The sequence below is a fragment of the Nicotiana tabacum genome, chromosome 3, assembly GCF_000715075.1.
Source record: "Nicotiana tabacum cultivar K326 chromosome 3, ASM71507v2, whole genome shotgun sequence".
Classification (NCBI taxonomy): Eukaryota; Viridiplantae; Streptophyta; class Magnoliopsida; order Solanales; family Solanaceae; genus Nicotiana; species Nicotiana tabacum.
Genome location: NC_134082.1, coordinates 109,401,467 through 109,428,361, shown reverse-complemented (window position 1 = coordinate 109,428,361; position 26,895 = coordinate 109,401,467). Strand labels below are relative to the sequence as shown.

The 26,895-nt window shown below is 39.9% G+C and overlaps 2 protein-coding genes across 2 annotated transcripts; one reads left to right on the top strand and one right to left on the bottom strand.

Annotated features, from left to right (window-relative positions):
• The first annotated feature begins 7,090 nt into the window (after positions 1 to 7,090).
• Positions 7,091 to 9,040, top strand: LOC107789135 (uncharacterized protein At2g23090-like). The gene is made up of 3 exons (XM_016610915.2): positions 7,091 to 7,270; positions 7,536 to 7,576; positions 8,772 to 9,040. Exons 1-3 carry the CDS (start codon positions 7,198 to 7,200, stop codon positions 8,889 to 8,891), a joined length of 234 nt encoding a protein of 77 aa, XP_016466401.1. The 5' UTR covers positions 7,091 to 7,197; the 3' UTR covers positions 8,892 to 9,040.
• A 663-nt stretch (positions 9,041 to 9,703) lies between these two features.
• LOC107789145 (casein kinase II subunit alpha-1) lies at positions 9,704 to 26,818 on the bottom strand. The gene is given in 10 exon segments (NM_001325464.1): positions 9,704 to 9,986; positions 11,450 to 11,518; positions 11,882 to 11,945; positions 12,158 to 12,240; positions 12,424 to 12,489; positions 12,683 to 12,773; positions 23,694 to 23,851; positions 24,505 to 24,699; positions 25,348 to 25,477; positions 26,517 to 26,818. Coding segments are annotated over 10 exon segments (1,002 nt in total). The 5' UTR covers positions 26,603 to 26,818; the 3' UTR covers positions 9,704 to 9,926.
• Between the last annotated feature and the right edge of the window lie 77 nt (positions 26,819 to 26,895).

Here is a 26,895-nt window from a genome sequence, read left to right as displayed (position 1 = left end):
GAGATCCCTAGCATATATTGAGGATACCAAGAGATCCTCGGGATACCAAGAGATCCCTGATATATATTGAGGGTACTAAGAGATCCTCGGGATACTGAGAGATCCCCGGTTATTATCTTTGTGAAGAGTGGTATTCCTGGTGATTGTTTTTGCCTCAGTTTTAATTGTAGTTATCCTGTATTGATTCTTATTGTTATCTTTCAACTGTACTGTTTTATCTTATACTGTCGCATCTTATATTTCAGTTAATCTTAATAGGGCCCTGACCTTCCTCGTCACTACCCGACCGAGGTTAGGCTTGGCACTTACTGAGTACAGCTGTGGTGTACTCATGCTTTTTCTGTGCATGTTTTTCATGTGCAGATCCAGGTACCTCCACTCAGACTTATCACGCTTGAGACGAGGCGTTCATAGAGACTCCGAGGTATATCTGCCGCGTCCGCAGACCAAAGAGTCCCTTTCTACTCTCCCTTTTGTATTAGCCCTTCTGTATTTTGTGTCTTTGTTAGATATTCTGGAGTTAGATGGTTGTAGACTTCTAAAGGCTTGTGATCATGAGATTCCGAGTTTTGGGAAATGTTGTCAGTTTTTTAGAGTCGATATTGTGTATGCCGAGTGGCACTTTTAAACACGGTTTTATTTCACTATTTCGATTTTTAATTATTTCTTCACGCAAATTTTATCTATTTTCCGCATTGTTAGGCTTACCTAGTAGTAGAGACTAGGTGCCATCACAATGGTTCATGGATGGCGAACTGGGGTCGTGACACAAAGTAAGCCTAACAATTGTGGAAAAAGAAACAAATGCGGAAAAACTAATAAAAACTGAAGATAAATATATATATAGAAGCGTTTAAGATGCCGCTCGGCATATACTAATACAAGATCTCAAAAAACGGAACAACTTCCCAAAACCTAGAATCTCATGAAATCACAAGCTAAAGATACTACATAGTGCTCTAACTCCAGAATGTATAAAACAAAGTAAATACAAAAGGGTTGTAACTACAAGAGAGAATGGAGAGGGATTCCTCGGTCTGCGGACGCGGCAGATATACCTCAAAGTCTCTGAAGGATCGCCTCGCTTCAAGGATGGTAGGGCTGAGCCGAAGAACCTGGATCTGCAAATGAAAAATATGCGCAGAAGGGCCATGAGTACACCACAGCGGTACTCAGTAAGTGCCAAGCCTAACCTTGGTTGGGTAGTGACGAGGAAAGTTAGGGCCCTACTGATTATAGATGAAATAAACAAGGTAAACAGTATAGAATATGACAATATAATTTAAGTGCTAACAGTCTATATCAATTAAAAACACAGAAGGAATCTAACTTAGTACACAAAAATAGCAACAGGGGATCTCCCGGGATACCGTCCCGTAGTCCCAAAGGTAAATGTCCAGAAGATCTCCTGGGATACCGTCCCGTAGTCCGAATCATAAAAATGTAGGGGAAATTCCCAGAATACCAATCTGTAATCCCAAAGTAAATATCCAGTACAGGGGATCTACCGGGTGTTGTCCCGTAGTCCCAAATATAAATGTGTAGGGGGATCTACCGAAATACCGATCCGTAGTCCCAAAGTAAACAAACAGGGGGATCTTCCGGGATACCGTCCCGTAGTCCCAAAGTAAACACACAGCAGCAACACGAAGAATATTCAGTTCAATCCAATTTCCTACCAAGGTAAAACAGGTATTTCTAACCTAGCATGCTGCACAGAATTCAAATAAAGCAATTAAGTCACTTAAACATGCTTCTCTAATCTAACAGTAGGTTTAAATTGCAGGTAATGTACAACAAGGAAGAAAAACACAGTTATAGTTACTTAATGAAAATAGAATTTTCAACAATTAGCACATGTATGCGCTCGTCAACTCACGCACAAGGCATTTCATATTGACAACACCAAATCTTAAGGGGAGTTCCCCCACACAAGGTTAGACAAGCCACTTACCTCGAACCGGCTCAAAAATCAACCCAAAACCACGCTCTTGCCATGAGTACTCGACTCCAAATGGCCCAAATCTATTCAAATCAATTGTATAATGTAAATATAACTTCAAGTAACTAATTCCACTAATTAATTCAAAGCTAACACACGAAATTAAGAAAATTGCCCACCCCCCCCCCCCGAGCCCATGTCTCGAAATCGGGTAAAAGTTACGAATTATGAACTCCCATTCACTCACGAGTCTAACCATACCAAAATTATCCAGATCTGATGTCAAATTCCCAATCAAAACTCGAAAATTAGGCCTAAGAACTTTTCCAAAATTTTCCCCAATTTCTCACCCCAAATCTGAAATTAGATGATGAATTCACATTTAGATTAATGGGTTATAAGCAAAAAGGAGTTACGAATCATTACCCAATTGATATCTCTGAAAATCCCTCAAAATCTCGCTCAAATCCGAGCTCCCAAACTCTAGTTTTGATAAAAATGGCTAAACTCTCGATTTTAAAATTTTATAATCTACCCAGGTAAATCCTTCTTCGCGAACGCGTAAGAACCATCGCGTTCGCGAAGCACAACTTCGCTTGGCCCAGAATTCCTTCATCGCGAACGTGATGATCCTGTCGCGAATGCGATAGCAACTTTCTCCCTCATACGCGAATGCAGGACCCTCTTCGCGAACGCGTAGGCATACGACCTCACAGCTTTGCGATCGCGGGACCATCATCGCGAACATGAAGCATTAAGCTTCCACCAACCCCAGCTCCTCTTCGCGAACGCGAGACCCCACTCGCGAACGCGAAGAAGGAAACCAGAACTGGAGACCTGCTGCATTTTCTACAATTCTCTAAGTTCAAAAATGACTCGTTGAGCATTCGAAACATACCCAAAGCCCCCCGGGACCTCAACCAAATATGCCGACCAATCCTAAATCATCATTCAAACTTGTTCCAAGCTTCGTAATGCTCAAAACAACATCAAAACACCAAATTAACATCGGATTCAAGCCTAAGAACTCCAAAAACTCTCAAATTCCGCTTTCGATCAAAAAGTCTATCAAACCTCGTCCGAATAACCTGAAATTTTGCAAGCACATAACATTCAACACTACGGAGCTATTCCAACTTCCGGAATTCCATTCTGACCCCGATATCAAAATCTCACTATCGAACCGGAAACTTCAAAAATTCAACTTTATAGACCTCCAAAACACAATCCGAACACGTTTCTAAGTCTGAAATCACCCAACGGAGCTAACAAAATCGACGGAATTCTATTCTGAGGTTGTCTTCACACTGCTCCGACTACAATCCAAATTTTAAAGCTTAAACTCTCTTTTAGGGACTAAGTATCCCAAAACACTCCGAAACTCAAAACAAATCATCCCGACAAATCAAAATAGCAAAAATAAATACGGAAAAAGTAGTTAATAGAGGATCGGAGTGTTAATTCTTAAAATGACTGTCCGTGTCATTACATTACAATTGTTAATACTATTCAATAAGGAGTTACTATGCCTACAGTTGATGGGGTTTCCCCCAAATTTGTCATTTACACTAAATGTATCATCAAAATCACCCCCTTAATAACCAAGGACCCATGTAGTTACTATAAATATTTTCAATATTTTTCCATAACTCATGTCTTTTTCTATTTTAGTACTAGCATAGACAGATGAAAATAGGCAAGTAATTTGAGTAGGGAGTACCTCAACAGTGGCGTGGATTTCTTGGTTCCTCCTAACAAGGTTGTGAACTTTTACAATACTAGAATCTCATAAGATGACCATACCACCAGCTTGTCCCTCATATGGGACCTCAATCATCTCCGAAAATGCAATGTCATTTAAGAGAGAGACACGATTTTCCATACGTGTTTCCAATAGTGTTACCATGCATGGTTTATGAGTATCAACCATTTCCCTAAAATTAACACGAAAGTTGTCATTGTTACCTCCCCGTATGTTCCAGATATTGATATTAGTTGGTTGAGACATTCTTCATTCTTGCATGGAGTATTGGGTTCCTCCTTATTGAGGGGACTAGTATCATAGCATGGTTCCCCACAGTTGGATCATGTGGTGGCCTGATGTCCATCGAGCATTTGTATAGAGCCAGGGGCAGTTGAGAATATACCTCTTCTCTTGCATTTCCCTGAAGAGATACACCTTTACTTCGTTTAGACTTGAAAATTCTATTATTTCCTCTGATCCTAGCAAATTCATCTCTTCTGCATTCCCCACTTGATGATTTTCTGGTTTTGGTACATTGGGATAGGGTGCTTGAGGTAGTGCATGATTTGTTAGTGGTGTCGCATAGGCTTGGTTTTGTGCATGGTTCTGAACTACTGCCTATGGCATGAAGATCGGTTTTAGGTTCAAGATCTCCCTTGGTGGGAAGAAAGGGAGATCCACTGTCATGTTCTAAGGCTGTATAGGGTTGAAGTGTGGAGGCAAGTTCCACTGGTTCCTCGTTACCTGGGCTTGGTTTGCACTCATTGTAAGAGCTAGTGGGTGGAGAATGTTGTTCATCCATACATGGTTGAGATAGTTGTTCATGGCCATGTGCATCCCCTCGGATACTAGTTGGGATAAGAAGTATGAGTTTTGAAGAATGATTACTGTCACCTGACCATCCAGAATCATGTTGAACGATATTGCATGGCCCATTAAAGCTTGCTCTACCCAAGATAGTTGTTGGTGATCTTGAGGTATGGGAGGTTGAATGAAGAAGATCGTTTGGTTTCCTGTCTGAGTGTTCAAGTTTGGTAGTGGATTAGCCATTGTGTGTGCTCTTTGGTGTCTTAGAATTTAAATAATGGTGAAACCTTCTCCTTTGGAATATTGGTCTTCTTGGTATAGTTATTGCCGGAGTGCTGGTTTATATTTTCTATAGGGGATAAGTTGGTGGAAGGGTTTTGAGTAGTAGAATTAGCTAGATTTGTAATGATTGGATCTATTTGAATTCTTTGGTTGCTTGTGGACGATGAGATTTTAAATGGATTTGGTGTAGCAATAGGGAAAGGCACGTGTTGGTCTTTATTGGCCAATTGTGCAACCAAGAGGTTCTTGTGGGACATGTGTTGTGGGGAACCATCTTCATCCATGCAACTAATATTGTTATCATTGGTGATATTAGAGGGGTTAATTCTAGTGATTTGTGGGTCTTTAATACTCTGTTTGTGAGCATTATAAATGAAATTAGTTTTGTTATTATGGTTAGTAGGATGCTTAGGCAATTGCATGTTAGATAAGCTAGTCTCCTTCCTGAGGGACACGTTGTCTTTTAAAACATTATTAGAAGCCACGTCAGAATCTTTTAAGTCCAAAAACATATTTGAATTAGGATTTTCTTTTTCATCTAGTTCCATGGGCAGATTCTCCAAGGCAACAAATTTATTTCCTTTGATAACGTAGTCTGGTGTAGAAAGATCGTTATCAGTAGGGATGATCTTTACTTTGATCTTGTTTTGATTACTGGATCAGAAAACTTACCCGGTATTCCATATGGAAGTTTGGTGATTATACCTGGCTTTTGATTTATCTCGTTCCCTTTCCCATTGTCTATCTTCTTCTTGGTAAAATTAACTGTCTGTCACACTTCTCCATTAATTTTCCGGGCATTGCTGCATTCATTTGGTTGGGGAGTTGTGTTGCTTGGTAATGTGGTTGGCACAGTCCGCATAGTCTTTTTAATTTCGCACTTTGCAGCCACATGACCTAGCCTTCCACAATTTTTGCATAAGAAATTCTCGTCTTCATATTGAATGTGTTGCTTGTGACTTCCAATATGGATAAAAGGGATAATGTGCTCCTCTAATGGCAATTCTCTACATAGTTTTGCATAACGACCTCTTAGGATAGAAGATGTACAAGTATCGACTTTTAATAGTCTGCCAATGGTATTACCAATTTTCTCTAGTATGATATCATTATAGAACTCGGTTAGCAATTGTGGTAGACGAACCCAAATAGATGTTAGTGAATTATCAGCTTCCGTTGCTAGAAAGTTTGGTTTCCACTGCCGAACTGATAGGAAGTGACCAAATATAAACCATAGACCATAATGTAGTACTTTAAACATAAGTTCCTCACAATTGAATTTAGTTATATAATAGTCCGCCCCTAGATCAATTAAAGGGAAGTTCTATGGGATTTTTCAAATTTCTTGTATTTTCCTTTTAAGGAGATGGTGTTGGATTCTTTTACCATGAAGTTTGATAATGATGGAAAATTTCCACGGTTGATAGATGTGCACTTGTTCTTCCAATGAGAGATGGATTTGGTGACCTTCAATAGAACTTGTATTTAAGGATAGGGGGCTTGATTCTTGTGATAGTATTGGAAAGCTACCAAATGAAGGAGTGTGTACATTAATTAGTGTGCCATGCTTGCCCGCTATTAATTTGTCTTTGAAACTTGGAGTAGATTTACAAGGATATATGTTAATGGATTTTGGAATTATATCTGATGGCTTGGGTGGAATTTGGTATAATTGGCTTGGATTTTTCATAGCTAAAGTAGTAGATTATAGCAAGTGTAGTAGACTTGTCTTGTTTAGTGAGAGGCGAGAGGAAATTTTCTTGCCTTAGTCCCAAGTTTGTTGGCGTGGGCTATAGGAAAAATCCAACCTTTCCTGCTCTATTGAGGTCTACCGTGCTTTCACACACTTTATGCTTCACAAGCTCATATAGGTGGGATTCGAGAATTACCCATCACATATAAAATAAGTACTTAATATAGTAATTTTACTATATCATCCATAATTATTACTATTATAAATGTTTGAAAATAATAAAGGTAAAATATGTATAAAATAAAAATTATTTATTGATTTTTCAAAATGAACCAGTAAAAGTGAAGAAACAAACTTGGACCGAGGAAGTAATAAATATTTTAGTAATTAAGTACATATAAGTTTTTAGCAAGGGATAGATTAATTTGATGTTTAAGTATTCAGAAATTACACCATACTACGACAATAATAGTAACTGTTACTGTATTTCTATTTAAAAGGTTAATTAACTGAAAAATAATTAAAGTTCATTGAATATTGGTGGGTTGCAAGAGATCCGGAGGAAACTTCCAGAAGCTCAAACCTGTCCTCGTGAGTCGTGATACTATATATTGGACCCTTTGTATCAGCTGGAGGTTGGAGCTGCCTTTTCCCCGCCACTGTTTATCGCCTGAAAAATAAGAGCCTTAGTTTAGGAGTCCGTCCAATTCACGTCCGTTTCCAGCAACCATGGGTGGAGGCAACGGTCAGAAAGCCAAGATGGCTCGCGAGCGGAACCTCGAGAAGATGAAAGCCCAAAAAGGTATTCTTTCTTTCTATCCTTTTGTTTCTGACACCAATTTCATAGTTTTATCTTTCATTCACATCCTGTTATTCTTGAATCATCTGATCCGTCTGTCAGTTAGCCCGATATTAGCCTTGGCTTTATCCGATTCGATCCCGTTGTTGTTATTCAATGTAGCTGAGAATGCCCTTATTGTTTTTCTGTATGCTCAGCTGTGATTTTGCGTTAAATCTTCAAGCTTTGGCATTTATTATTAACTCTCTAAATCGTTGGATCTACGCAGGAAGCCAACTTGAAAAGAACAAGCAGGCCATGAATATCCAGGTAAGACCTTTTACTTTCCACAATTTTCGTAAATTCCACCTATGTGATAATCATAAATGGTCTCAAGCTCAAATAAAGGAGGATTATGGTAGGATGAAAATCAGGGAAATAATAGTCTAACCACAATGAATAGACCTTAATAGAGCAGGACAGGTAGGATTTTTCATATGACGCGCACCAACTAATTTGGATTGACGCATAGTTAATTCTTGACTAGACATGATAAAGGATAATTTGAAACGCTGGTCTATGTTGCTTACGTCAAATGGGCCTATTCCTTCAATTCGGTGATAAAATTGGTAGGTAATGCCTTTTCACTTAATGACCAACATTCTAAGCCCTGTCTTTCTAGGTAAAAAGTAGATGAAAAATAGAAAGCACGGATCCTTTGATATTGAGATTATCTCCATCACGTAGGCCATTAAAAGGATAGAATGATGAAGGCAAGAACCAAATCAGCACTTGGATGCCACCTATAATTCTTTGTTTTCTTTCATTATTTGTTTGGGTTAGTAGTGTCATGGTTTTGAACTCAAATTCCCGTTGTATGTGTTAAAAGTATTTCTCATTTCATAAACATCTTATTGACAATCCAACAACGATAACACTCAACAATGTGTTAAACTGTGTAATCTCCGTTAAATGTTGAAAGTTGGCTCATTGAGCATGTGTACTGTTTAGTTCACAGTTTTTACATAGATACTTGCTACGTGGTTCGCGCTCCTGTGTTGTACTAAAAATTCGAGGACGCAATTAGAGAATTTGCTTCTATTTTATTTGCTCATGAAGTGATAGTGGCTTCCCACCTTTTGATGTCTTATTTGGGTGTCTTTTGTCTTTCCCTTTTCTTTTTCCATCTTTAAGGCTATGTTCCATAACATTGGCATTTCTACATTTTTGCCAGAAAATGTTCTTAGGAGGATTTGGTGTTGTAATATCATTATGATTCCTTCAACATGAGATAGCTTAGGTAGAGTTTTCCGGTTGAGTTGTAACTACAATCCTTCAGAGTCTATGCTCATCAGTGTCTGGAATGATTCATACAATTTATAGACTCACCTTGTTCACTATATGTGGTTGTTCTTTTCAGCCTCTGAAAAATTCTTTAGTGTATTTGGATTTGGTTTGATTGCTGTTGTTTAATAATTCCTTTGATCCTTGACTAACTTGTCTATGCTGTTATGATTGATGGCAGTGCAAGGTATGTATGCAGACATTTATGTGCACAACGTCAGAGGTGAAGTGCAAGGAACATGCCGAGGCCAAACATCCAAAATCTGACCTATATACCTGTTTCCCTCATCTCAAAAAATAACCTTGGACGTCAAACGTTCTTATAGAAAATGTTGGTATTATCTCCTGTCACTAGTCGCAAAAGTGTCGACCCAAGCAAGATGTGAATTGTGTGTATCTGTGAACTTGTTTGTGAGACTGGCAAGTTGTGTTAGTGGATGGTTTTAATTCTGATTTGTGTAAATAATTGGGATATAGCTGACTAAGATGGTTTCTTATGCTAGGTATTAGTAGCAGGGAAATAATTGACTATAACCCGCACGTAAACAACTCATGGGCAATTTTTGAGCTGTCGCACTCTACTCCCTTAATTCTTCAATTAATTAATATTATATGGAGGATAATTCATGGTGAAACCTTTTAATGTTTGATTACTGATGATTTCTAAGGAGAGCCGGAGTGTAATGTAGTATACTTTAGAACATCAATTAATTTTGAATATTAATTGTACTTTCAGAGTATAGGTAGAAGTACAAAAGATTTCCTCTCGGTGAAAAACTAATTCTCTATTGGCATTAGATTTGGTTAAACGAGCAAACTTCAAAGCTAATTAAATATACCAAACTTCGACGCTGATTTGTTTTAATTTAATTCATGGTATCTGTTAGTAATGGGTATTTGTTGGTCCTCCTGCTCAAAGATGGCTAATGGTTATTGCGCGACTTCCTAAATATTAAACATGATAGGTGAATTTGTTACCAAAATTTAATTTGTTGCAAGACTGCAAACATATTTGTTTCAAATTTGGTAATTGTGTCTAATTTTGATATAATACAGAACCAAAGTCACCAAATCGCATAAAACGAAACCAAGTTAAAAAAACGCAATACAGTATTGGTGTAACATCTTAAAACCGAATGTATTAAACCAACCAATGAACATTCCTACGCGGAAAGGGAAATTCTGACTACAAAATTCTGTATTTCCCCAAATTCGGTAGATGTTGATACTCAAGTTCAACTACGAGTTTCCACAAATGTTAACTTAACAAGGATACAAATGGTACATCACGCCATAGTTTTCTTTCTTCCCATTGACAGCAAGCAAGACAAGAAAGCTACTGTGTCCTCATCCTGCTAGTTTCTGCAGCCCTCACTTGCAAGAAATATGTATGGGCCTAAAAAAGCGCATAGAAAAAAGTTAGTAGGTTACGCAACCTGATGCTAATGGAAAGTTGAATATTAAAGAACTTGCACACACAGATACATGGGTACAATGCTCTAGTTGTGCAACAACAACAACAACCCAGTGTAATCCCACAAGTGGGGTATGGGGAGAGTAATATGTACGCAGACCTTACTTCTACCCGATGGGCAGAGAAGCTGTTTCCAGGAAACCCTCGGCTCAAAGAGGCAACAAGAGACACTATATTAGTACTATCAATAGACTCATAATAAAACAACATAAAATACCATTAAATCCATAACATAACATAAATACCATAAAAACAAAGTAACAGCAATATAAGAGATATAGGAAATACGAGAAAGATGTAAGGTATTAATACACAGCAGATAAAGCCCATCATCAGTAGTTGATCAATAGCATCTTAAGACTAACTCCTAACTGGCTAGTCTCACTCTAGTACGCTGTAAAAAAAGACATCACAATTTCCCTAACCTACAACCTTAATGCTCGATCTCCACAATTCCCTGTTTAGGGCCATGTCCTCAGTAACCCTAAGTCGCGTCATATCCTGCCTAATCACCTCTCCCCAATACTTCTTAGGTCTCCCTCTACCTCTCTTCGTACCCACCACCGTCAGTCGTTCACACCTTCTCACTGGTGCATCAGTGTTCCTCCTCTGAATGTGCCCGAACCATCTGAGTCTTGCTTCCCGCATCTTGTCCTCCATGGGGGCCACACCCACCTTCTCTCGAATATCTTCATTTCTAATCTTATCCTTCCTTGTATGCCCGCACATCCACCTCAACATCCTCATCTCTGCAACTTTCATCCTCTGGATGTGTGAGATCTTCACCGGCCAACACTCGGTCCCATACAACATAGCAGGCCTAACCACTGCCCTATAAAATTTACCTTTCAGTAACAGTGGCACTTTCTTGTCACACAGGACTCCCGACGCTAACCTCCATTTCATCCACCCCACCCCTATACGGTGTGTGACATCCTCGTCGATCTCCCCGGACCAAAGCAAACAAATACATATATAATGTTCATTGTTAAAAAACCGCGGGAGGGGAGAGAGAAGATTGATTCAAGCAAAAATACAGATGCCCTATCACAAAAAAGGAAAAAATGTAGCCAAGAACAGAAAGAAAGAGTGACATGCACTTCATAATCATCACCTTGCTACCCTCACTAATCTGTTTCTTGGATCTCATTTTACTCCTTACACTTTGGTATCAGTAACATATGTTTTGAAATGTCCTGAAAATTGTTCCTTTTATAGGTTTAAGATATTGTTCCCAGAAGCATTTCTTTAATAAGTTATAATTGGAAAATAAGAAGTTATAATTGGGGTCTTGTACTGGAAAAGGCTATAGAAGACAGAACCGAGGAAAAATAAAGATGAAACCCAGAATTTAAAACTCCAAAAGAGTGATTAAAAAGGATTACCATTGCTTCTTTTGCAGTAAGTCTAGACTGATGATCATAACGAAGAAGCTTGTCAAGAAAATCTATAGCCTGCAATTAAAGATCAAAATCATTCGTCAAATGGATAGTGAAGACTCATATAGCTGCTTAGGCGTAGCTGTCATCCCTGTCGTTGGTTTCATCTTATTAGACAAACTTACCATAGCTATATATATAGTTTAACTGGACAGATAGTTAAAGAAAAACGAAAGACTTTTGAAACTTATGGTCTAAAACAAGCCATAGAGAACTGTGTGGCTATAAACCATTTCATTAATGATAAAATAGGAAGTTTAAAGTTAAATTATTACGAAATATAGAAAGGTGACAATGTTTGGATAGAGTGTCATAAAATTGGGACGGATTCTCTCTGTGTGTGTGTGTATCTATAGAGAGAGAGAGAGAGAGCAATACCTCTGGTGACACTAGATGCTGATTGTCTGCATTAATAAATTTGGACCATGGCTTCCTACTGTGTCTGCACGGGAAAAAGAGGATTGTATTCATCTTCAATAGCTAAGAATTTTGACTATAAATCAGAGGGGTCACAATTCTGATAAAGCAAGCTATTGAGATGAACTTAGCAACCCTATGTTGTCACAGCTCTTAGTTGTTTAGTAATTACTTTAGCCTAGTTTTATTTCATTGATAAAAGTGCTAACAACAGGTGAAGGAAAGCAAGAAGCATACCTCCCAACCATAGCCTCTAGCTGAGGATCAAGCTCTAATCGATACTTGTGCAAATATGCATTCAACTCATCTGTCCCAAGTACCTATAACAATAATAATCCACCAACCCCATGTCAAGCAGCTAAAATTAATTTTATAGTTTTATATAACATTTTTGTTTAGTTACAAGTAACTATTGTATTGGTTTTTTCCACTTGATCAACCTCCCCTCATTCAAAGAACAAAATCAAGGCATATAAACTCATTGGTCAGTTACTAGGCATTACCTTTGCAATTTTGACGAGCTGATCCTGATTATCATGACCATAAAAGAAAGGTTCCTTGCGAAAGATCTGCAAAAAAGAGAATAATAGGCATACGTTAGCCACGAAAGAAAAAGGAGGAAAAAGAAAAATGATTCAAACAAGCAAATACAATCTTCTAACAACTCCTTTCAGATGTTTACAGCTTCCCAGGCCCCACAACTGGTAGCCTAAAATTATAAACCAACTGATGGCTTATATTATGAATCATAAAATCTCTCACCATTCCTGCAAACATGCAGCCAAGGCTCCACATGTCCAAAGAATAGTCATAGTCTTGCAAGTCAACTAGAAGTTCAGGGCCCTTGAAGTATCTGAAACACAAGAAAAGAAGACTTCAGACTTGTTGCAATAGCCTTGAAATCATAGACCAAACAAGGACACAGGCACACCAGCAACCAGAAATCCAACTTTTCCAACTTCCATGCAAGTTTACGAACCAGAGTCAAGAGACTTCAAGTGCAAATACTCGACTTACAGTATGAAACCAATTTGCCATAGATGCTGAGTTAGTGTGACCTGAAACGATTCCTAACATTCTCCTACCACCCCCTTCATTATTTTCGTATTATTTTATTGTGTATGGTGCAGGAGCAGCTTTTGTTCCTTTGTAAAGGCTGATAGAGACTGGCCAAAATGGGTACAGTACAAAAGTTACTTCTTGCCTCAACAAAAACGGATGCAGCCTAATTCTGCTAGTATAACCTAAGTATAACAACCCGACCGGTCGTTTCGAGCTTTTGCATTTCGTTCGCCAGTTCTCGGAAATGGCTAGCCCCGTGTGATGTATTATGACTTATGCAAATCGTCGGTTTTGATTTTCAGGGTAATCAGAATGAATTTGGAAGAACAGTTTGAAGCTTAAAATTTGAAAGGTTTGACCAAGTTTTGACTTGTTAGTATATGATCTCGGATTTGAATTTTTATGATTTGGTTAGCTCCGTTAGGTGATTTGGAACTTAGGAGCGTGATCGGAATCTATTTTGGAGGTCCGTGGAAGGTTTAGACTTGAATTGGCGAAATTGAAATTTTGGCGTTTTCCGGTTGATAAGTGAGATTTTGATATAGGGGTCGGAATGGAATTCTGGAAGTTGGAGTACGTCCGTTGTGTCATTTGTGACGTGTGTGCAAAATTTCAGGTCATTCGAACAAGGTTTGATAGACTTTTTAATCGAAAGCAGAATTTGGAAGTTTTGGAATTCTTAGGCTTGAATCCAATGCAAATTTGGTGATTTAATGTTGTTTTGAGCAATCCGAAGGTTGGAGCAAGTTTGAATGATGTTATGGGATATGTGCATGTTTGGTTGAGGTCCCGAGGGCCTCGGGTGTGTTTCGGGTAGTTAACGGATCAATTTTTGGACTTTAGACTTGGAAGATTTTCTAGTATTTTGTTGCAGAGAAATCCTTCTTCGCGTTCGCGAGAGGTTCTCGCGTTCGCGAAGGGTTACTGAAAGGGGCAGTCAAGTTGTTCTTCGCGTTCGCGATGTAGGTCCCACGTTCGCGAAGGAGTGATTTGGTCAGTGAAGTTTTGAGCTTCGCGAATGCGAGGGTGATGCCGTGTTCGCGATGAAGAATACCTGGGTAGTCGGTTTATATTTTTAAAATCGAGGGTTCGGTCCATAATTTTGAAATTTCATTAGAGAGCTCGGGAGAAGGTGAACTTTAAGGAGATTTTCAGTGGAGCTATTGGGGTAAGTATTCTTCACTCATATTTGGTGTAATTCCATGATTTAGTCTTGAATTTCATTATTTAATTTGAGAAATTAGAGTAGGAATTGGGGGGAAATGGAAGAAAGGTTTGAGAATTCTTTTGGGGATTTGAATGGGCGATAGAGATCGGATTTTAATGAATTAAATATGGATAGACTCGCGATAGGATGAGGATTCTACTGATGTGATTTTTATCGGATTCCGAGACATGGGCCCGGGAGCCGGATTTGAGCAATTTCGGGATTTTTTATGTAAATTAGATATTTTCGAGTGGGCTTTGTTCCCTTAGCATATTTTGATGATATGAATCTGATTTTAGCTAGATTTGGAGCATTCGGAGGCCGAGTCGAGAGGCAAAGGCATCGTGGGGCTAGAGTCTGGACCGGATTGAGGTAAGTAATGATTGTAAATGTCTGTCCTGAAGATATGAAACCCCAGACTTCACATCGTTGTGCTACTTTGAGGTGACGCACACGCTAGATGACGAGCGTGGGGTCGTGCACCGTTGGGGATTATGACTTGGTCCATCCCGTACGACTATTAAGTCGCGTATTTGATTGAAAACTATTTGATACTATTGTGTTTTGGAAAGTATTACTATGTTTTGGGTTGAATGTCATATTTGGGCCTCGTGCCAACTGTTTGGACCCTTAGGGGCTTTTTACTGCTATTCCTTACTGCTTTGACTTAATATTTGTACTCAGTCATGCTGTGTTTTACTGATTTCATAACTCAGCCTTACTCAATTTTGATACTATAAATTATATTTCGGGTGAACGCTCTATTTTACTGTTAGCTCGATTGGCTTAAGAGGTTTCTAACTAAGTGAGACCGAAGGCCTGTATTGTGAGGATATTATGGGATCGGGCTGTGCGCCGGAGCAGTGTGGTACTGATTTATGATTATGAGGCCGAGGGCCGGATTTGTTACGCCACGAGGTGGCTTGATATGAGGTCGAGAGCCTGTTTGATTATGCCACGAGATGGCTTGATATTGTGTTTGGGCCGTAAGAGGCCCCTCCCGGAGTCTTTACACCCCCCGTGAGCGCGGGTACCCTGAGTGAGTGATATATTGATTATGCCACGAGATGGTTTGTTATTGCGCTTGGGCCGTAAGGGGCCCCTCCCGGAGTCTGTACACTCCCAATGAGCGCAGATACCCAGTGTGAGTGATGTGATGTAGCCCGAAGGGCTGTTGTTGATTCATATTGTTGCCCGAGGGGCGGTTCTTAATTCATGTTATGCCCGAGGGGCTGATTACGAGTGATTGTGAGGTAACCCGAGGGGCTGGTCCTGTTGATATTATGCCCGAGGGGCTGTTTATGTTTTCTATCAATTACACTCACTGCTTTATCACTCGTTTGAAATTATTGAAAGTTGTTTTAAAAGGTTTTTACTGAAACTGAGCTTGATTTACGAAGTAAATGATTTGTGTACTGCTTCGGACGTGGTTTACGTGTTTTCTTACTGCTCAACTTTCATTTACTTTTATTACTTACTGAGTTGGCGTACTCACATTACTTCCTGCGCCTTGTGTGCAGATTTAGGTGTTTCTGAACTCGGTAGCGGGTGTTGATTGCTCAATGGTAGAGTCACCGGAGTTAGCAAGGTAGTTTGCCCGACGTTCGCAGCACTGGTTTACCCCCTCTTGTCTTCCTTAGACTGTATTTAGTACATTTTTAAACTCTTCGTTGTATTCAGACCTTAGTAGATGCTCGTGACTTGTGACACCCCGATGTCGGGCTTGTATATTTATTCCGCACTGTTCATTGGTCTTACATTATGAGATATCTGACTAATTCAAAGTTTAAAAAAAATGATTTATATTGATTAAATGGTTAATTTGGGAGTTATGTCGGCGGGCCTAGTTTCACGATAGGCGCCATCACGACCGGGTTGTTTTAGGGTCGTGACAAGTTGGTATCAGAGCCTAGGTTACATAGGTCTCACGAGTCATGAGCAGGTTTAGTAGAGTCTCACAGATCGGTGCGGAGACGTCTGTACTTATCCTCGAGAGGTTGCGGAACCTTTAGGAAAAACTCCACATTTTTGAATTCTTATCGTGCGTCCTTGATTTAGCTTGAAATGTAACTCTTTGAATTTCTTCCACGCGTTCGTATGTGCGCATGAGCGCTCAGTATCAGATATGTATCGATGGCTTGTGATTCCCTGATCGAAGGGCGAGACGTGATCTCTGTGTGTTGATGTTGGGCCAGTCTGGAGGACTTGAGGCCGGGTTTTGCCTATAGCTTGAGCACTGAGGTATTGATTGTGTGAGCACGTGCTTTTGGATTGGTATGTCTGATAGTGTCCCGATTGGGAGTGATGACTGGATTGCTATGTGATGAGTATGATGTGACTGCGAGATGGGTTCATATGATTTGAATGGGATGAGAAGGGTCTGCTTGGGGTAGTAAGAACTATTCGGTGCTTGATTTCCATCGTGAGTTGACGTATGGCCCGAGTTGTGGGCGTGTTGAAGGATCTTTTCATGTTGCCTAGTTGGGAAGTGAAATAGATTTCACGTTGTGAGATGAGTTCAGACTCAGGAAGATTAAGTGACTGCGTAATGTTTATGACGGTGGAAGGGTATAAAGAGATGTTAGTTTGAGGCGAAGTAGGTGGGTTACCTCCTACGGAGTGTTCTGAAGTTGTGTGGTCCTTTATGTTGTTGTTGGAAGATCTCCTTTACCAGTAAAATATATGTGTTGCAATTTAAATTTGGGTCACTTAAGAGAGTGGGCTTGACTGTTACGAGGGTGAACGCGAGATTTGCAGAGGATTTGAAGTACTAGATGGTCTGTGTTTCACGAGCTTATGAAGGATTGAGTTTAATTCACTATGGTATTATGGCAGTAATAGAGTATATGCATTATGGGTTATTGTGTGTTTTGATCTATGGCTTTGAGCCAAGTGGGGGAGTCTGCTATTGATTAGTTGATTGCACGGTTATGTGCTATGTTGGTTCCAGTTTGAGGCGTACTGGTGAATCAGTTATGGCTTACGGAGGTTGAGACCGAGGATGGCTCGAGTAAAGGAAATTTCAATAAAGGTTATGTTATGCTTTATGGGTATATAAGAATCACAGAATGACTTGAGTTGTTATGAGTAAAGGGTGTACAGTGCATAAAACAGGAAGTTGCTTGTTGTATTAAGGTGAGATTACGTTCTGCGGTGTCGGAGTGCTAATGGAGCACGGGTCATCTGGTCCATCTGATCGGTCTAATTGCGGTTTGAGTAGAAAGGATGACTCTCGAGAATGGTTCTAGTGGGTTCAAGATTTTACATGTAATAATTGGAGATTTTCAGGTTGTATGTTGGCTAGAAACTGAGGTTTGCATTGGAAGGTGTCAAGACTTGTGGCATTTCTATTCCAATTATGGGATTCTATATATCAGTATCAGGAAGGTAAAGGTAACAACTTTGGATTCGCAGAAAGTCCCTTCAGGGTAGGTATTTTGCATATGGTACTTTTGGAAATATTTAAGAGAGTATTCAGCGGCTTATGAGCCTTAGACGGTGTGGTTTTATGCTTGGGTCTCGTGTGGTGAGTCTAGGTTGAGGAATTGTGGTGTTATAGCAAAAAAGAAGTATCAAGTTGAAGGTAAATTAGAAGGAATTTGGATAGATGGGATAGCTTGATAGTAGGCCGGATCAGCATGTTAAGGATATGATTAATCCTTTGGATGTTTACGAGGTAATGAGTTTCTACAGGTGTTTCGCGGCAATGCTCTTGGGTTTTAGTGGCCTGCGTAACTTGGCTGAGTTAGAAGGATTCAATCCTGACAGTTTAGTTTGGTGCAAATGGAATTAAGAGAGTTCTTGATGGTTTCTACCACGGTTAGAAATGCGTATTTTCTACGAGCGTGAGGAGCATGGGATGTGTAGTGATTTTTCTTCTAGATAGGATCAATGGAAAGTTCTTGGCTAGTTCAGTATATAGTTGCTTGTGGCTCGGAATGGATATGAAGTTCTCATGTTTACCGTAGGATGGTATGGTATATGCGGTATGTTGTGTAGGAGTGAAATTTGCATGTGTAAGGTCACGGCTCAAATTTGAAAGGAAGGTCACAAATTCTTAGGCGGCTCGGGCAGCTTCAGATAATTAGGGAAATGATATTACTAATTGGTGTGGCTTGATGGGGGTATACGTTTCAGAAAAGGGCATTGCGATTAAGTTGATGATACTTCATTAGTATTGCAGCACTCTCTCGTTGGATCGACTGCTAATATTCGAGTTTGCTTGGTGGCACAGAAGAATTATAGGAGTACCTCTCGTGGGATGATTGGGTATTAGAGGTGTCGTATATTCGGACGGTGGAGTTGAGATCGGATATGGTGATTCGCGTGCTGTATGGATTTGGAGACTGGGAGTTCTCATGAACAGGTTAGGTCGTGGTTGTGGACCGCGTATATCGATCTTGCGTGGTAACTATTGGGGGTTTGGAGACCCGAGTGGATCCTTGTTGCTTAGTATGCTAGATTTTGGTGTGGTATTGGGTATGGACCGGTTGTTTTCCGTGTTGTGCTATTCTGGACTGTTACGCTAAGACGGCGGCGTTGGCTATGCCCAGGATGCCACGGATTGAGTGGCGAGGTTTGACGGATTATGCTTTCAATAAGGAGGTTTCATTTTCGAAGACCCAAGGGATGGCTGGGAAGGGTTGTTTTCTTATTTGGCCTTCGTGATGGATGTTAGTGCAGAGACTCCTACCATTGTTTTAGTTCCTGTGATGAGGGATTTTCCGAATGTGTCCTGCTGCCGGCATGTCACCGGGCAGGGTTGTTGATTTTGGTATTAGTTTGGTGTCGGGCACCGTATCGTATGGCACCGGCGGAGTTAAAGGAATTGAAGGAGCAGCTTCAGGAACTCCTTGATAAGGGGTTCATTGGCAAGCCAATATGGATGTGTGTTCTACATCGAGTCGGCTTGGTTGACTCTGTGTTGCATTGTTGAGGGATGTGTTGATTCAATTGTTATTGAGCTTATTAGTGATCTGGGGAGATCTATGAGTTACCTTTCCGTGTAGCGAGGCGTTGGGATTTGTTGGTTAGAGGCACTTGTGGTGCGGTTTTATTGGGGTCTCTCAGAGGAATTCGAGCGGGAGGAGTATTGAGTATTGCTTGGTGGATGGCGTATCGGTTGTGTCCTTTCAGGGTTGTGTAATGTTATGTCAATTGCTTCGCAGTGGCTATGATGATTTGCTTTGGTTCTAGATAGTGAATTGCTCGTGGTTGTCGATTTTGAGCATAGTGACTTGAGGTGTTTCATGTGGACAAGTGTTTGGATAGGGTCGCGCATTGCAGCGAAGTTATGTGGAGGTATGACCATTCGGATTGGATTCGTGTGCTCTGTTTCTACGATGTGTGACCGGTTCCCAGCATTTTGTTGCGGTGGTACTGGTGAGCCTGCGGTACAGCTCTTTCATTTGAGTCATTTTCATGATTTGAGTATGTTCGGATTGTCGCTTATTGGTGCGCGGATTGCACGAGTTGTGGGTTTAGTTTGTATTGATGTGTCATGTCACTAGAGTAGTTGTGTTGGATTAGATGAGATCGTTGGGATCTATAATGAATACAAACGGATTTGATTTCAGCATGTTGGAAGGTTAATATCGAGGTTCGGCTCAGAAATTTGCTATGGTCCTTGCCAAAGGAGAAATGGCTTCATGAATGGTTGATCTTAGGAATGGCTATGACTTTCTACGTGTTTCATTCATCAGTTGCAGTATACAGAAGTGTTGGAATGAGGCTTTATTTGATAAAAGGCTTATTATCGAAATTCGGATGTTTTGAGCAACTGTTGTGATTAGAAGTTATCGCTACAAGTGTTTGAGTTATGTAGTATGTCATGTAATTGCACCTGGGGTCGCAGGTATGGGTTATTATAGCTGGTTCGGGCTTATCCAGAGTATGGATGTGAGATCCTAATCTTGTAGATGGTTTCAGAAGTGGAAATGTGGTTCTAAGGTTTATGGGCTAGGTTGGATTGTGAAATTTCAGTTGCCTTGCGTTATCGGACCTATATGAGATAGGGTGACGTGGGATCACCCCGGGTATGTGCATGGTAAAGTTTCACAGCGATTTGATGATTTTGTTGTTCCGGGCACGTTCGAGGACGAGCGTATGTTTAAGTGGGGGAGGACGTAACGACCCGACCGGTCGTTTTGAGCTTTTGCACTTCGTTCGCCAGTTCTCGGGCATGGCTAGCCCCGTGTGATGTATTATGACATATGCAAATCGTCGGTTTTGATTTTCAAGGTAATCAGAATATATTTGGAAGAACAATTCTCAGTTTGAAGCTTAAAATTTGAAAGGTTTGACCAAGTTTTTGACTTATTAGTATATGATCTCAGATTTGAATTTTTATGATTTGGTTAGCTCTGTTAGGTGATTTGAAACTTAGCAGCATGATCGAAATGTATTTTGGAGGTCCGTGGAAGATTAGACTTGAATTGGCAAAATTGGAATTTTGGCGTTTTCCGGTTGATAAGTGAGATTTTGATATAGGGGTCGGAATGGAATTCCGAAAGTTGGAATAGGTCCGTTGTGTCATTTGTGACGTGTGTGCAAAATTTCAAGTCATTCAGACGAGGTTTGATAGACTTTTTGATCGAAAGCGGAATTTGGAAGTTTTTGGAATTCTTAGGCTTAAATCCGATGCAAATTTTGTGTTTTAATGTTGTTTTGAGCATTCCGAAGGTTGGAGCAAGTTTGAGTGATGTTATGGGACATGTTGGCATATTTGGTTGATGTCCCGAGGGCCTCGGATGTGTTTCGGGTGGTTAACGGATCAATTTTTGGACTTTGGACTTGGCAGATTTTCTGGTATTTTGTTGTAGAGAAATCCTTCTTCGCGTTCGCGAAGGGTTAATGAGAGGGGCAGTCAAGTTGTTCTTCGTGTTCGCGATGTAGGTCCCTCGTTCGCGAAGGTGTATGAGTTTAAGGCAACGCGTTCGCGATTGGTGTTCCGCGTTCGCGTAGGGTCGAGCCGTGTGGTCATCGCGTTCGCGTGTGGGCCCTCGCGTTTGCGAAGGAGCGAATTTGGTCAATGAAGCTTTGAGCTTCGCGAACGCGAGGGTGATGTCGTGTTCACGATGAAGAATACCTGGGCAGTCAGTTCATATTTTTAAAATCGAGGGTTCGGTCCATAATTTTGAAATTTCATTAGAGAGCTCGGGAGAAGGTGAACTTTAAGGAGATTTTCAGTGGAGCTATTGGGGTAAGTATTCTTCACTCATATTTGGTGTAATTCCATGATTTAGTCTTGAATTTCATTATTTAATTTGAGAAATTAGAGTAGGAATTGGGGGGAAATGGAAGAAAGGTTTGAGAATTCTTTTGGGGATTTGAATGGGCGATAGAGATCGGATTTTAATGAATTAAATATGGATAGACTCGCGATAGGATGAGGATTCTACTGATGTGATTTTTATCGGATTCCGAGACATGGGCCCGGGAGCCGGATTTGAGCAATTTCGGGATTTTTTATGTAAATTAGATATTTTCGAGTGGGCTTTGTTCCCTTAGCATATTTTGATGATATGAATCTGATTTTAGCTAGATTTGGAGCATTCGGAGGCCGAGTCGAGAGGCAAAGGCATCGTGGGGCTAGAGTCTGGACCGGATTGAGGTAAGTAATGATTGTAAATGTCTGTCCTGAAGATATGAAACCCCAGACTTCACATCGTTGTGCTACTTTGAGGTGACGCACACGCTAGATGACGAGCGTGGGGTCGTGCACCGTTGGGGATTATGACTTGGTCCATCCCGTACGACTATTAAGTCGCGTATTTGATTGAAAACTATTTGATACTATTGTGTTTTGGAAAGTATTACTATGTTTTGGGTTGAATGTCATATTTGGGCCTCGTGCCAACTGTTTGGACCCTTAGGGGCTTTTTACTGCTATTCCTTACTGCTTTGACTTAATATTTGTACTCAGTCATGCTGTGTTTTACTGATTTCATAACTCAGCCTTACTCAATTTTGATACTATAAATTATATTTCGGGTGAACGCCCATGTTTTACTGTTAGCTCGAGTGGCTTGAAAGGTTTCTAACTGAGTGAGACCGAAGGCCTGTGTTGTGAGGATATTATGGGATCGGGCTCTGCGCCGGAGCAGTGTGGTACTGATTTATGATTATGAGGCCGAGGGCCGGATTTGTTACGCCACAAGGTGGCTTGATATGAGGTCGAGAGCCTGTTTGATTATGCCACGAGATGGCTTGATATTGTGCTTGGGCCGTAAGAGGCCCCTCCCGGAGTCTGTACACCCCCAGTGAGCGCGAGTACCCTGAGTGAGTTATATATTGATTATGCCACGAGATGGCTTGTTATTGCGCTTGGGCCATAAGGGGCCCCTCCCGGAGTCTGTACACCCCCAATGAGCGCGGGTACCCAGTGTGAGTGATGTGATGTAGCCCGAGGGGCTGTTGTTGATTCATATTATTGCCCGAGGGGCGGTTCTTGATTCATGTTATGCCCGAGGGGCTGATTACGAGTGATTGTGAGGTAGCCCGAGGGGCTGGTCCTGTTGATATTATGCCCGAGGGGCGATTTATGATACATGTTTTGCCCGAGGGGTTGTTTATGTTTTCTATCAATTACACTCACTGCTTTATCACTCGTTTGAAATTATTGAAAGTTGTTTTAAAAGGTTTTTACTGAAACTGAGCTTGATTTACGAAGTAAATGATTTGTGTACTGCTTTGGAAATAACCTACATTTGTTGTAGTGTTATGACTTGGTTTACGTGTTTTCTTACTGCTCAGCGTTCATTTACTTTTATTACTTACTGAGTTGGCGTACTCACATTACTCCCTGCACCTTGTGTGCAGATTTAGGTATTTCTGAACCCGGTAGCGGGTGTTGATTGCTCAGTGGCAGAGTCACCGGAGTTAGCAAGGTAGTTGTCCGACGTTCGCAACACTGCTTTTCCCCCTCTTGTCTTCCTTAGATTGTATTTAGTACATTTTTAGACTCTTCGTTGTATTCAGACCTTAGTAGATGCTCGTGACTTGTGACACTCCGATGTCGGGCTTGTATATTTATTCTGCACTGTTCATTGGTCTTACATTATGGGATATCTGACTAATTCAAGGTTTAAAAAAATGATTTATATTGATTAAATGGTTAATTTGGGAGTTGTGTCGGTTGGCCTAGTTTCACGATAGGCGCCATCACGACCGGGTCGGTTTTAGGGTCGTGACACTAAGTGACTGAGATTCCTTTAAAAGAGTCTTCACATAGTTTTTGACAAGGAACTAGAAAATAATATCAAGTCCAAAAGTAAAAGTTAGGTATACAACACTTTGACACAGTGTGGACCTGAAATACCATTCCTTCTAACTTAAAAAGGGATATGGTAAAATCACTTGCTTTCTGACTAAAAACTCATGGCTTGTCCAGAGAACAATTTGAAAGTACATAATGGATCTGCAAATAGCGAAGCTATATATAGTAAAGTGTTGCTGGCAAAGCAACTATACCAGGTCCACCCATACTGTCAGCAGATCTCTTACCTTGAAGCAACACGGACATTATATTCTTTCCCTGGATGGTAAAATTCAGCAAGACCCCAATCTATCAAGCGAAGCTTCCGCAGTTCATGGTCTATCATAACATTATGGGGCTTGACATCTCTATGCATTATTCCCTGTGAATGACAATAATCTAGTGCCTGCAGGTTGATAAGAAGTTTAGTTCCCCACCACCTCCATAATTGGTAAGTATGTCTAGCAATGTACATAAAGAATAGGTCCCAAACAGTCAATTAATAAGCTGTATTTGAAATTCGTCTACACTAGCATGCAGGATAAGGTGTACTAAAACAAGTTTTCAATCTTAGTCATTTCCACTAACCCAAGATTATGAGACTCTTTCGACAGACTTCCAATTATCTGAATATATAGGTGTCGGTTGAATCCAAATTAGTGCACTTTAATGGCACCAACACTTTGGATTCCAAAATTTTCACTTGAGATAAGCCTAAGATTTAGGAGTTATGAATTGAATTTGAACTCAGATTTGATCGAAAGTATATGAGGATGCACCCACTCAATATCTGGAAAGTGCTTCCGAATTCAGAAGGAGTGTGCATAAGAAAATTGGGGGACTCCCAAAATCCTCATACTCGTAAAAACATTGAAAAAGAAGCTGCAGTAGGGAAGTATTGGGGCAGATGAACTTTTGGACGTATAAAAAGTTAAGACATACATACAACTCTATTTTAAGTTCTGAGAGAAGAAAGTATAGAAAAGAAAGACAAGACAACTCAGAGCATATGTACTTGTAAAGTCACTGTGACTGCCATCCACTGGATTTATCTCTTACCTTGAGAAGCTCATATATGTAGTACCGTATGTCATAATCCGTTAGCGTTGGGTACAAAACTTTGAAATCAGTGCTGTTCACGTACTCAAAAATCAAGCTTGGAGTTTTTGAATGCTGATCTCTGACAATATCAAGGAGTTTGACAATGTTTGGTCCACCACAGAGGTTTTGCAATATCTTTATTTCTCTTTTGATCTATACACAAACACCACTAATGTCAATTTAAAAGCATGCACATTCATTTTTGTTTTTCTCCAAGCAAGCAATTCCAGACTAAACTACTAATTGAAAATTTAAGAGAAAGGAGAGGAGTCAAAAAATATATATGAACAGAGGATATATAGTACTACCAGACTGACAGAGAAACACAATCAAGAGATAACCTATTTGATGCAGTAAATATTGTTGACACGGGCTAACTTTTCCACACACTATATATGTCAGGAAGTAACCAATTTAGACATTCTCTATTTGTATGAACAGAACGGACCATTTCTTCCAGAGTTTCAGAAAAGAGACGTGACTTATTTCTCTGTAGACACCCATCCACAGATGAGCAAATAATTGAGAGTAGACCTTTTTTATATAAGAATAATTGAGTGTAAACATTTTGATGAGTCGAATACAGATTTTTCTGTTAAGGCTGTCAATGTTGATGATTCTCTATAGATTAAGTCAGGCAAAAACAAGTATTGCAGTATATAAGAGCTCTTCTAGCAAAACTCTAATTTTTTTTTCCTTTTGAAGCAGAAAACGAAAAAAAATATTAAACCAAAAAAAAAAATGTGTGGCCACCACGTCCATGCAGTACGTGTTACCTAAGTTCAAAAATAAATGCCATACCTTTTTCTTCTTAACAGGTTTCAGGATCTTGATTATGCACTTCTCATTGCTGTTAACATTTATACCTTCAAAAACTTCACTGTATTTTCCTCTCCCAACTTTCCGAACAACCTCATAGTCATCCTGATCGCTGGAACAATAAATATGACAGACGCTGATGAGGATAATACAATCTAGCTGGTGCATTAAAGTTGAGTAATCAAATGTGAAACCAAATCTCGTGAAAGATGATCAATCATTGACCCAAGGGCCCAGGCAGTCTAGAGCCAAAATTAAAAATTTATATGCTCTCACTTAAGCAAGACAAGGTCATAGCCATTTCTCATCAAACAAAATGCTCTCAGATTACAAATGTAGCAGAACATACAGTAACAACAAAAACAAACTAATTGAGGTCAGCTAAATGAAATTGTTATAGTTAAGCGCTCCAATTGAGGCCTTCCATTCCAATACTCAATAATTATCTTTTAACACAACTTCAGATTTCTAAGTCTCACTCTTGTTCCTAGACTTACACAAACATACCTAATCACACGACTAATCTTTAATCTCAGCAAATTGGTAATTCTGTATTTAAATTTTTCCTTCAATTGTTTCATGTGAAAGCTAATAAAGAAGTAAAAATTACATAGAAAGACTCGAAGTGCAACAAGGCATATAAGATAGAGCATTTATCTCAGCTCAACAAGTCTCGGCAGAAATTTTGCATTAACCCAGTTGATATTTTCTAATGTGCAACATGAAAAGCTTTCAATAGGTTTTTCTGTTCGAGATAGCAAAAATTTAACAAAATAACATAGATACTGAACACCTAATTCCCTTTCAGATTAGACATAACTGAAAAAATGAGATTCGGGTATGCCTCGAGGGGAATATTATATATATATATTATATTTTTGCCCACTTCTCAAACAGACAATTAGGTGTTCAGTATGTCTAATCTGAAAGAGAATTAGGTGTTCAGTATCTATGTTATTTTGTTAAATTTTTGCCCACTTCTCAAACAGACAAAAAAAAAAAAAAATCTTGGATGCTGGAAGTGGATGTTATTACGAAACTTCACAATCTAAAAATTAGCAAACAGCTTATAGTATCAATAAGTACACAAACCCAAATAAAAAAAGGAACAAAATCAGAGGCAATTAGGGTTAGGTAAGGAAAAATTTTACCCCCATTGAACAGTAAGGGATTCGTAATCCCAATATTCCCTAGGGCGAAGCACATTGATATCGGTGTATACTCGAGCTTTAGACATGGCTTTATCCGAAATCAGAGACTGAGAATTGTTGAGTGAGGTGTCGGATTTCGGAACGGGCCGTAGTGCCGGGCAACGAAGAAAGCGCAGGCTAGAGGAGGAATTGGGGCCAGCTTCTGTACGACGCCACCGCCAGTAACACTACTACTTTACTGGCACAACGCACTCAACATTTTAAGAAAAGCAATAGATTGAATTGAATAAGCCCTTTTGCTGTGTTCTGTATGTATGGGGACCCTTCACTCCCTACAGAAATATCTTGCTAATTTATATGGTCGGTGCCAAGTGGCTAT

What these genes read in the sequence shown, in the direction of transcription:
- LOC107789135 (XM_016610915.2), top strand. Translation starts at nt 7,198, where the DNA reads ATGGGTGGAGGCAACGGTCAGAAAGCCAAGATGGCTCGCGAGCGGAAC. An exon ending in GAAGATGAAAGCCCAAAAAG is followed by an intron (nt 7,271 to 7,535) that starts GTATTCTTTCTT and finishes GGATCTACGCAG; the next exon opens with GAAGCCAACTTGAAAAGAAC. An exon ending in AGCAGGCCATGAATATCCAG is followed by an intron (nt 7,577 to 8,771) that starts GTAAGACCTTTT and finishes GATTGATGGCAG; the next exon opens with TGCAAGGTATGTATGCAGAC.